At 51.6% G+C, this 11171-nt stretch overlaps 2 protein-coding genes and 1 long non-coding RNA gene across 4 annotated transcripts; 2 read left to right on the top strand and 1 right to left on the bottom strand.

Moving 5' to 3' along the window:
- Positions 1 to 252: 252 nt before the first annotated feature.
- On the top strand, positions 253 to 5962 carry LOC127593607 (uncharacterized). Its single transcript, XR_007960455.1, has 4 exons — positions 253 to 638; positions 1117 to 1533; positions 2378 to 2538; positions 5892 to 5962. It is a non-coding gene; the product is annotated as an uncharacterized LOC127593607 (long non-coding RNA).
- On the bottom strand, positions 3573 to 5103 carry ascl1a (achaete-scute family bHLH transcription factor 1a). Its single transcript, XM_052055156.1, has 2 exons — positions 4938 to 5103; positions 3573 to 4733 (listed from the first exon to the last, which is right to left on the bottom strand). The coding sequence occupies exon 2, from the start codon at positions 4725 to 4727 to the stop codon at positions 4176 to 4178; it is 552 nt and encodes a 183-aa protein (XP_051911116.1). The 5' UTR covers positions 4728 to 4733; positions 4938 to 5103; the 3' UTR covers positions 3573 to 4175.
- A 1082-nt stretch (positions 5963 to 7044) lies between the features above and the next one.
- Positions 7045 to 10877, top strand: itfg2 (integrin alpha FG-GAP repeat containing 2). Of its 2 annotated transcripts, XM_052055340.1 has the most exons (13): positions 7057 to 7143; positions 7247 to 7454; positions 7630 to 7725; positions 7799 to 7840; positions 7908 to 8076; positions 8191 to 8330; positions 8442 to 8593; positions 8660 to 8754; positions 8906 to 8959; positions 9258 to 9349; positions 9428 to 9545; positions 9752 to 9925; positions 10282 to 10877. In XM_052055340.1, exons 2-13 carry the CDS (start codon positions 7359 to 7361, stop codon positions 10344 to 10346), a joined length of 1293 nt encoding a protein of 430 aa, XP_051911300.1. In that variant the 5' UTR covers positions 7057 to 7143; positions 7247 to 7358; the 3' UTR covers positions 10347 to 10877. The 2 variants fall into 2 exon arrangements, with proteins under 2 accessions (XP_051911299.1, XP_051911300.1); XM_052055339.1 differs by having other exon boundaries at positions 7045 to 7454.
- Positions 10878 to 11171: the final 294 nt, after the last annotated feature.

The following is an 11171-nucleotide window of genomic DNA, read 5'->3' as shown; positions in this document are numbered from 1 at the left end:
AAAGAGCCCGCCACACCACAGCCAATCACGACGCGGGAGCGTTGAGGCGTAGCGTGCGCTTGCCGGCCCGCGCTCGTCCATTCTTTTGCAACCAGCCGGGAGGGGCTTGCTCGGACATTCCGATTGTTCATTGCGGCCCCCCCTCGCCTCCAAAAGAAATGATTGAAAATAAAATTTTCTATTTATTATTCTTTTTTTTAAACTCCATATCATAACATTGCTGCGTCTTTATACTTTTGCCCAAACCTGTTGATGACTGTCCCGCCGGACCTACTTTTTGGTGTCACCAGATTGCCCCCTCCCCTCCCTCGGTTTCCACAACAGGAGTCCCCCAATTCCCCCCCCCCCCCCCTTTCTCCAAAGCAGTTGTAGCCGTTATTGTGGCGGGACGTGTGCGTGTGTGCGCCGGCGCATTGTTTGGCAGGCAGGCCGCGCTGAGCAACCATAATGAACTCACAACACTTTACCATCAGCGCAAACGCAACGTGGCACGGGACCGCCCGCCCCGCCCAAGAAAACGTCAGCCGCCAAAGCCAGCCGTTGTCTTTCTTTCTCTCTCTTTTGCAGTGACTTTGTGAGGTCGCCGCTCGCCAACGTGGACTTTCGCTCCCTTTGAAGTACAACTCTTCACAGTCAAGGTAAACAAACACTTGGCCGCCAATTTTGGGCCCGCCCTTCTCGGCAATATCGGCCAGCGCCCACAGCCCGACTCTGCAAAATGTGCCCATTAACCTGACCGAGCAGGCCATCTTGGTTCACCCGAGCCTCGGCTTGCAGAGTCATGCCTCGTCTCCGCCTTGACTCGGCCGTTCTGACCTAGCCCGCATCGCCAATCGCAACCTTGGCCCGCTTTGCGCCTCGACTCCACTCGCCCGTTGACCTAGTCTGCACCTCGAGTCAGCAAAAGTGTCTGATTCAGTGATTGCGAGGGCGCATCCCCTGTGCGCCCCCCCCACCCCCTTTGGTTCAATTGGAATGGAATTTAGGTCAGGGCTCTGGTTGGGTTGGGTCTTCTGTTTACATTTTGGGCCAAGAGCTCCAAAATAAAACTGGGGCGATTAATGACGGAATTTTGATTTGAAGAATGTTTTTTTTTTTTTTTTCTTTCCTAAATAGTGACGCCTCCAACGGGACTCCCCCGGGAGAAGAAACGCGCTGTCTGCTTTTCCCTTTTTTGCAGATGAGCACTCCACCTCATGAAAGGGGCCACCTTGTTATCACAAAGCCACTCGCATTCACGTCTGTCCCGCCAGCTCACAGGTAGCTTTGCTGCTTTGGACTGGCCGAGCTGTCAGAGATAGCGTTGTTATGCCGCAACCTTTACTGGGAGGGCGGGGGGGGGTGACATTGGCTCATTGCCAAGGTGGGGATGAGTTGCAACCCCCAGCCGCCCCACCTCCCACACACGCAGTTTGTCTCTCTGCCTCCTCCTTCTCCTAGCCCCCCCCCCCCTCCTCTTCCCCAGCAATTATTCCCCAGCCTGCATGAAGTGTGCAAACAGGTGCACTCCAACAAGAGCGCAAACAGGCCGAGGTAATCTGACGCCCGCCCGAGCGCCACACGTACATAACTGCACTCGCACACAATTACACAACGGCGCACAACAGCAACGCACGATTACACAACGGCACGCACACTTGCACGCAGAGGTGGCCGCACTTTGACTCGTCTCCCAACGTGAATTCCACCTATTTAAGATTTCAAATATGAGCAAAAGAAGAAATGGCGCACGTCCTTTTCATTCAGGTTATGCAATCGATGGGCTGTGGATTATAAATCAGACGGCTGCAAACAGAACAATGCCCATGCGGTTAAATGATTGGTTATATATCGGTTGAACGTCGTAAAATACAGTCATCCATTTTATGCATCGGTGGAACGTTTAAACAATCCAATGTTGTTACGTACAGGTTTGTACTTTTTTTTTTTTAACATCATCTGCAAACGTTGTACCTTCATAATGTTTTGTTTAATTGCTCAATGTATGTAAATATTGTAATTTCAAAAGTCCAAAGTCTCATTGAAAAAAACTGGATGGTTATTGTTGATGAAATCTCTGAGGAAAGCTTTTTAAAATGACTTGTACATATTTGACACTCCCCCCCCCCCAAAAAAATATAAATAACTGAATAAATAGAATTGAGTTCAGTGATGGCATTTTTTCCTACGCGTTTTAATTTATTTTGCTATTGTTTAATTCTCGTGGAATTCATCGTCAATTAAGGAACGTGATTCCCTTCCGTTAGGATTCAAAGCCATCCTTTTGCATCCACATTTTGACTTTGCTCTCGGAAATGACTTGGCGCTTGAGCATTGAAACGTCGACCCGTGTGTGCAAGGTGTTCATATCAATTCTAACCAAGTGAGCAATTTGCAGCGGCTCTTCCTGTTCCTCCTGGGGGGGGAGCCACGCGCGGAGGCGGACAACCCGGCCTCTCGACCCGCTGAACTTCCTGGCCTACCCGCCCGCTCTTCATGATCATCCACACACATTGGCGGCGACCGACCCGCTCGACGACGACACGCGACTCGGACCAGGTAGGCGCCACAGCGGAGGCGAGCGCTTCCCTATCGGCGGCCTTTCGTGGCCCTCACTTCGCCAAATCCACTGCCCTCAAAGATGAAATGAAAGACGATGGCGAAGCAAAGCAAAAAAAAACAAGTCAGGCAAGGTTGCTGTCTGTGGTCCTGAAATGTCCTCAACCAGCAGCCTTCGCGTGCCTCTGCAAATATCTAAACCTTGACTCGGCGCGATGTGGACCAAGTCTCAATCTTGGCTATTTATTTACTCAGCAATATTCTAGCCCCCGCTACACCCCCCTTCCGACGTTGCACCAAACAGGTTGCCTTGGACATGTTGCTCTTATCATGCAAATGTGGCGACGCAACAATCGGTCTGCTATGAACAATGGGCCCCCATCAGCTACTAGAGGGCCCCGCTGTCTCTCATTGGACCCTAACGCACTTTGACAGCCCACCGCGCAGGAACTTTGGCAAAAGTATCCGTTCATTCTCCTTCGAGAACTTGCTGACACTCGGCAGGCGTGTTGCATTCAAGTGTCATCGGCAAAAGTGTCATTCAGTCTGCTTGGGGGCGCTTTTTCTGTTTTGTCCACCGGTGATTCGCCTTGTGGGAGAATTTCAGTCATGAGCTTGTCTCTGTTGTTACTGATTGGAGAGAAAAAAAAATGAAGAAGCGCACTCGGCGCTTGTTTTTGGGCGGGAATTTGAACGGCGGCCAACTCGCGTGGCATGACGCTGCTCGGCGGCAGGCACACGCCAAAAGCCTCCTGTCCCCTCCCTCACCTGTCAAACTTGGTTTGGGCTGAAACCACGCGCACGGACGCAACCCCCCCCTTCGGCGCCCCCGCCCCCCTGCCCCCCGCACAGCACACGTTCTCCTCATTTTGATGCACCCAACCCAATAGGCCGTTTCATTGCACTTATGCGCACTTTTGTCCCGCCTCTGCCGCATTTTTTTTTTTGACGCGTGAATTCCGATTCATCCTGTACACATACTGTACATCCGATGAAGTGTCAAGTGTAAAACGTCGCACAAAATCCACAAGCGGTAGCTTTCAGTCGCAAATCATTTATTGTTGCACTGTGTAAAATATGCTTCTCGTTATTGTTATTATGAGGCTGATGAGAAGAAGAGTTTCCAACACCTCGCTGGCTTGTTTGGACACTAGCTGCATAATAAGTTTTGATCATGGACAAAGATGACACGTTTAAATAAGACACGTCGGTGCTGCGTTGGGGGAACACGTAATAGAATTATGTAAGCAAAATATATACAAAAATGATGTGTACAAAAAAGGTCTATAAATCTCTTTACATAGAAAAATAGTTTCTGCATTTGCGACAGAGCACTGGAGAGAGAGTTTCCTACAAATTGGAAGCTGTTGTGACAAAGGCGGATTGGATTGGATTCTTCTCATCCTTACGATTATTCTTCATTTTAAATAATGTGCCCCCCCCAAAGTCGGTCTTGTGTGGGTTTTCCAGTCTTTTGTGGTCGTCGGCGTTCCGAGTTGGGTGCTTCTTGAGCCTCCTCCGGGACCACCCACCCGGGCTTGCAAACAGACTGGATTTTTATTTGATATTTTAAATTAAATTACAGTCCTGGGCGGAAAGAAAAGATGAGTCGGTCTGTGGAGTCTCGTTGCGGGGGTTCAGAACCAGTTGGTGAAGTCGAGGAGTTCCTGCTCCTCCGGGCTGAGGGGGTCGTACGACACCTCGTCCGACGAGTAGGAGGACACGGGCGAGCCGGTCATGGAGTTCATATCGGCCGCCGGGTAGCCCTGCGCCATGCCGGGCGACGGCGCCTGCAGCACGCCCGCCTGGAAGGCGGCGCTGACGGCGTCGTGCTCGTCCAGCAGCTGCTGCAGCGCGCGGATGTACTCGACGGCCGAGCGCAGGGTCTCCACTTTGCTCATCTTCTTGTTGGCGGCGCCGTTGGGCACGTGCTCGCGCAGGGTGGCGAAGCCGTTGTTGACCAGCTTGACGCGGTTGCGCTCGCGCTCGTTGCGGCGCGCCACGGCGTGCGGCTGCTGCGGCGGCAGCGAGTAGCCGAACGCGGCGAAGTTGAGGCGGCGCTTGCAGCGGAGCAGCTCCGGCGACGACGAGCGGGGGCGCTTGGCGGCCGCCGCGGCCGCGGACTTGCCGCTCGGGCTCAGCGGGACGCTCTGCGCGCTGAATAAGCAGGCGGGGGGAGCGAGCTCCATGGTGCGCTTCGGGGGGGTGAAAAAATGCTTGTTGAATAAGCAAGGACGTGAGGGCTGTCCCACCCTCCCCTTGCCAAGAAAAAAAAAAGTTGAAAATAAATCACTTTTCCCAAAAGTTTGCAATGACCAAAATGTAATTTGGAAAGAGCACGAATAAGAACATGCCGCGGGGTGGAAATACCCCCAAAACAAAATGCATAAAACGCCTACTTTTGTTTTCCGAATGAATGACAATTTTCTCGGTGCGTGTCTCAGACGCTCGTGCCGGTCACGTGGTACGACGCGCGGGTCTCCGCTGTCCGTGCGTGCGTGGCGCGCTGCCGCTGCCTTGCGAGGAGCGTGTGTGACCCGCAGCAGACGGTCGGCGGCCGCTTTTCAACGGCCGCCGGCTGACGGCCGGCCGCGTGGCCACACCTTGGCTCCGCCCAGCGCGCCGGTGTGATGCGCGCGCCTGACGCGTGCCACTTGGAGCACTAAACAAACAGCTTCTCTGTGTGGGGGGGGGGGGGGGTGTGGGTGTGTGTGTGGGTGGGTGGGTGTTCTTTTTGTATGTGTGCGTGACGAGGGAGGGAAAAAAAGCAAGTGCAGCGACGTTAATGAAGGTCCTATTATGCACATTGAGCGAAAAGCTGAATACTAATGTACATGCAAACATAACCGATATTTGCTTTTCATTGGCAAAACAAAAGCAAAATATTTCCATGATCATTTCACGCTCTCATTTCTATGCCGCGTCGACTGCACCTTCTTTTGGATATTTTAGTCACGCTTTAGGGAGGGCTCACTTGTTTGCGCAAATCAAAGTACAAATGCGCATCTGATTATTGTTCACTTTTTAACGCGGTGGCTGACAAAACAGTTCTTTATTGTCGTTTTATTACTTTTTGCTAGCGTCCATGTAAAGGTTCGATCGGGATATATGTTGGATATATAAACCTGCAGATTTTGAACACTTGTTCCTTGTAGCGCTTCAGATGTCATTTTCGGCTTTTTTAAAACGTGCTCGAGTCACGTTTCCCTCCTAAAAGACTCGTTGCCTATCTTGTGTCACTTTCCAAAAAGGAGTGCTCCCCTTGGGTGTGTTGCATTCAGATTTGATTTTGTCATGGAAACGGCAGCGATGGCTTGATTCTCATTCCGATTCCTTTTCATTTTTTTTTCCAGAATGAAGAGCTGCGTCTTCTGCTAATTCTCCGGGCCCAAGTGATCCACTTTGATTGGAGCAGATCATCGTCGTGCGAGGTGGGGTGACGCGGCCGGCCGGCGTGGGGTTGTGTGTGGGGTGGGGGTGGGGGGGTGTCTTTGTGTGCCCTCAGCTACACTTGATAGTGTTACAGTAGCGTCCGGCAGGCGCTGCAATGCCTACGTTATTGTCGCTTTGGGAGAGCGCCACATAATAAGACTTGTCAGTCAGGCTGGGACAAAACACAGCAAAGTGTAGCCTCGACCCCTGCATATCTGCCCCCCCTCCGCCTCCCTCCCCTGCTCCCTCCTTTATTCCCGTCCCTGCGTCCTGAAGAGGGATTGTAATAAATTGTGCAATTTTCTGCATTGGCCGTGACATTCAAAATCAGGCTTGCATTGAGGGAGACCCCCGCTCTCTTGCTCCACCAATACTTTGCTTTATTTGCCCCCACCCCGCCACCGCCGCCCCCACCACCCCTTTCAGGGCCTGCCTGTGTGTTTGGCCCAGCAAGGGAGTTTGGAAAAGGAGCGTGGGCTTCTATTCAGGCCGTGGCCACGGCCGGCCCCTGTGAAACCAATCCGGGAGCTCTCGGCCGCTCGCCGAGTCCAATTAGCGCTTTATGGGGACTTGCGGTGCACTGGTCCCGCGGGGCCTCCCAGTTGCCGTCGTGAAGTTACGGGACACCTCGACGCCCGCCCAAACGCCTGCCCGCTCACTGACCGAACTTCAATCCAAAGAGATTACAAGCGGCTCCCGAAAAAGTGATACGGCAATTTGTATGCCAGATAGCAACTGAAGAGCAACAACTGCCGTCTTGAACTTGTCATGCGACAGAGAAAATACTTGGAAAGGTTTTCTTTGTTTATTTGAATGCCGTTTCAGAGCTTGACTAAAATGGACTTTGGAGTCAACAAAACACCTTGTTTTAGCGCAGGATGTGATCTCCACTAATTGGAAAATTCTGCAGATGTGCTACCCACTCGTCCACCATGCTTTAAATGTTGTTTGAAAAAAATAAGTGCATATGCACCGATATGCATATACTACCCGGAAAAAAAATATGGCGAACACTGCCCTCCTGTGGAGAAAAATGCGATTGCAAGGCTATTTTGTCCATTCTGCTTTGCCGTACCGTGTCCAGTCACGTGAGTATGTACACAGGAAGAGCGCGTCCGTCGATTCGGTTACCCCTCCACGCCCCCCCAAAAAAGAACCCAAAACGAGGAAAAAGTAATCTCGTTTACAGAATTAAGGAAAAAAAAACTATGAAATGATTGTACCTTAGGGGACAAGTGTTGACCAAGCATGCGATTTGTTTGTTTTTAATTTTCAGGTTTCATTCAAGTTTGCCGTCGCTGCAGCCCCGAGAAGGTTGACGCGCTTTCGGAAGCTCAAATAGCACCCAAACTGAGGTGGAAGTCGCCACTTGGCCAAACTTTGTCGCTATGAGGTCGCTGAATTACGTGCAGCGTGTTAGTTTGGACTTCTCGGGCACGCTCTTTCCTCACGCCATCTGCCTGGGAGATGCTGACAACGACACGGTAAGCGCATCTTCATGGGGACTCGTAAGTCAATCGCGTGACAACTTCCCATCAGCCGTCTCTGATTTTCTTTCCCCGAGACTTGACCTGTTTCTCTCTCTCGAACTGGCCGCCTAAATGTCTTTTGAGATTTTCCCGTCAGCGTTTGAGACGATGCATCCTCGCGCGTCCGCAGCTCAACGAGCTCGTGGTGGGCGACACGAGCGGCAAAGTGCACGTGTACAAGAATGACGACAGCAAAGCGTGGCTCACCAGGACCTGCGCCGGCATGGTCAGTCAAATCAAGTCGTTTTGTTTTTGCATTACCGATTTTTTTTCAACGGAGAATTCCTTTTGTCGGTCAGCTGACGTGCGTCGCCGTGGGAGACGTGTGCAACAAAGGGAAGGTACGTCCGAGGCCGGCGCGCGGCTCCCGCCCTCCGAATGCGCACTAAATGAAAGTTACCGCCTCAGAACTTTGTGGTGGCCGTGGGAGCGGAGGGCTGGTTCCACCTGTTCGACCTGAGCGCCGCCAAGGCCGACTCGACGAGTCAGCACGAAGGTTTCGCCGTGGACGAGCAGAAGCCGTTCTTCACGCAGCACATCCCCGCTAACACCAGAGTCATCCTCATCAGCGACATCGGTACTCGTCCATCCGCCGCGCAGAGCGTTTACAACCTTGACTAATGCGTCGCTGCATTCCTTGCAGCCATTTGACCCTCAAATTGGTGAATGAAAATGTTTCTATTCGTGACAGACGGCGACGGCCGCAGCGAGCTGGTGGTGGGCTACACCGACCGGGTGGTGCGAGCGTTCCGATGGGAAGAACCTTCAGACGCTTCCGACTCGGGGTCCGGTCAGCTGGTCCTGCTCAAGAAATGGCTGCTTGATGGACAGGTTCCACCTTTCGCCTTTTTTGAAACCATTGTCTTCAGTATTGTATTTTCATTTGGTTTAAGGAGCAGAGATGACAAGCGTCAAATAAAATGTCTGTCGCATGCGTTTCAGGTGGACAGTTTGTCGGTGAACCCGGGCCCCGAGGGCCTGCCGGAGCTCATGGTGTCCCAGCCCGGCTGCGGCTACGCCATCTTGCTCTGCTCCTGGACGCAGCAGGACTCGCCAGCCGCCGGCGACGAGGACGTGCCCGCCCCATCCGGCAGGTACGGAAACTCGGCCCGAGAGCTTGCCGTCATGTCGACAATTTGGTCACATTGATGGCTTTTCAGTGAGGGGCCTTCACGAGATGTCATTCTTCATCTCACCACCGGGCGGATCCACAACAAGAACGTTTCGACACATCTCATCGGGAGCATCAGCAAAGGTGAAACTTGTTTCTTCGACTGAGGCGAGGCACTTTTCTTTTACATTTGTGACCAAAAAAAAGGGGGGGTGGTCCTCAATAGATGATGTGAATGAGAAGCAAATGATTTCCTCGGCATATCAGCTCTGCATTGCTGTCATGTCATTAACAGGCTCGAAAGAGGAGTCCTCCAAATGTGGCCTCTTTGCTCTCTGCACTTTGGATGGTAAGAGCATCAATAATTAATGACGAGTGGGATGATGCAACCTACCCCGAGGCTTCCAGTGTGCGCTACAAGTTCAAATTAGACCACGGGATTCAAATCGAACGTCACCCGGGGGAGCGCCGACCTCTGCCAAAGCCAAATAGTTGTCATTTGGATGCAGCTGTACAAGTCATCTTGTGAATTTTGATGTGATGAGAAATGAAGATAAAAAGGCCCGTTGTGCGGCATTTCTCGGACATGGAGAAATTGAGGAACGTGTGCTCAAATGGCAAATTGAGAGTGTAATTGTGCGCTGCAGGGACGCTGAAGTTGATGGACAGTTCCGAGCAGCTGCTGTGGTCGGTGCAGGTGGACCACCAACTCTTTGCCCTGCAGAAGCTTGACGTCACGGTTGTGTGGGCTTTTTATACATGTATTTATTTTTCTCCTCATTGAAAGAAAGCAACTAAAAGGTTCCGATTGTTGCAGAGGGACGGGCGCGAGGAGGTGGTAGCGTGCGCCTGGGACGGCCAGACGTACATCATCGACCACAACCGCGCGGTGGTGCGCTTCCAGTTTGACGAGAACGTCAACGCCTTCTGTGCCGGTGAGGAAGGGGGCCTCCACCATAGCGTCCCCAGTTACCCTTTCCGTATTTTCAATAGAATTATTATTTTAATTGTCCGTTAATAAACTAATTTCTCAAATAGTTTTTTTATTTTATTTAATTATTATTATTATTTTTTTTAAGAAGCTCATGAATTTTTCCATGTTGGTTTTTGGCTTTATGCGCGTACGTGTTTGCACACGCAGGACAGTACACGTGCAAGGAAGGCAAGAACAGCCCGTGTCTGGTCTACGTCAGCTTCAACCACAAGATCTACGTTTACTGGAAGGTGCAGCTGGAGCGCATGGAGTCCACCAACCTGCTGCGAGTGCTGGAACAGCGGCCCGAGTTTAGACATCAGCTGGCGGCGTTAGGGTTCGGTGAGTACGTGGCAAAAAAAAAAAACTCAACCCTTGTTCAAAAGGCCAGGTGTTTGTGGCATTAAAAAACAAACAAACAAACGCAAAGTTCTGCATCAACACGTTTGAAAAGGGGATGTTAACATCGTCAATAAAAAGAAAGTTGCGCAAGTGAGCACACCCTCTTCTAAATGGAGACGTGACCCAAAAAATAATAATAATAATAATAATAGATTGCATTCCGTGACATTTCGTGCCTTAAAAGTTCTTTTGTACCCTTCTCCTGGTCCCTGGCTCCTCCCCCCGCCGCCTCAAGAGGGCAGCGGCGTAACGTCGGCCCCTAAGAGGTGTTTGCTTGTCGCCCCTCCTCTCCACAGGTGGCGAAAACCCGGCGGCCGTCAGATCGCTGCTGTCAGACGTTCTCTACAAGGACGCGCACTGATCTTCTTGGTCGCCATCGTTTTGTCCGCGCTCATAAACGCTTGGCGACGCGCCTCCTCCTCCTCCTCCTTCTGAAAAAGCCGCCGTCAATCAAATGTGACGGGCCCCTGGAAGCGCTTCAGTCACTTGGCGCCGCCTCTGCCTTTTTCGCCCGTCAATCTTGTTTGCTTCCAACGCGTGTCAGAAGCTCCCTCATTCATCCTCCTCAATTGGGAGGATTCCGTCGGCGCCCTCCCTGCTCCTCGGGCAAAATGGAGGCCGATCGGCAGCCCAAAATAACAATGCTCGTCTCACGTTGACATTTCTTTTGATGTCATGTCGACGCAACGCAGCAGGCGTCACTTGCCGAGACTCTCCTTGGCTTGGTTTGGCGGCCCAGTGAGTCGGTTACGTAAGCTTGACCCCCCGTCATAGCCCAAAAGCAAGCCTCATCGTTTTACTAGTCGGCACCAAAATGTGCATTGTTAGCATTGTAAAGGCAACATTTCTCTTTTGCTTTTTTGTGCAAATTAAAAAATGATCACCGCTTCAAGGCACGGTGTGCGTTTTTTTTTCCCCCTGATCAAATTTGAATGAATTACTCGATTCATTGTTTCATGCAGGAAACTTCACAGGAACCTTGATTGGGCTCCAACCGATTAATCGGCCTGTTGATTTCGTCAACACATAGAAAAATCATCCAATTCTTCTCTCCATGCAGGATGCTCGAGCACCGCAATGTTGAATGTGAGAGCGTGTTTTCATCGTCTGGCTGGCTCGCAGGTTGCTCTCTGGGGAGCGTTACATAAGGCTCTCTTGCAGACGAGCCCATCAGTATTTGCCCCCG

The sequence above is a fragment of the Hippocampus zosterae genome, chromosome 21 (genome assembly GCF_025434085.1).
Source record: "Hippocampus zosterae strain Florida chromosome 21, ASM2543408v3, whole genome shotgun sequence".
Taxonomy (NCBI): Eukaryota; Metazoa; Chordata; class Actinopteri; order Syngnathiformes; family Syngnathidae; genus Hippocampus; species Hippocampus zosterae.
Note: the sequence above shows the minus strand (reverse complement) of the source record. Positions and strands in the feature narration are given on the sequence as shown.

What these genes read in the sequence shown, in the direction of transcription:
- ascl1a (XM_052055156.1), bottom strand. Translation starts at nt 4,727, where the DNA reads ATGGAGCTCGCTCCCCCCGCCTGCTTATTCAGCGCGCAGAGCGTCCCG.
- itfg2 (XM_052055339.1), top strand. Translation starts at nt 7,359, where the DNA reads ATGAGGTCGCTGAATTACGTGCAGCGTGTTAGTTTGGACTTCTCGGGC. An exon ending in GAGATGCTGACAACGACACG is followed by an intron (nt 7,455 to 7,629) that starts GTAAGCGCATCT and finishes GCGCGTCCGCAG; the next exon opens with CTCAACGAGCTCGTGGTGGG. An exon ending in AATGGCTGCTTGATGGACAG is followed by an intron (nt 8,331 to 8,441) that starts GTTCCACCTTTC and finishes CATGCGTTTCAG; the next exon opens with GTGGACAGTTTGTCGGTGAA.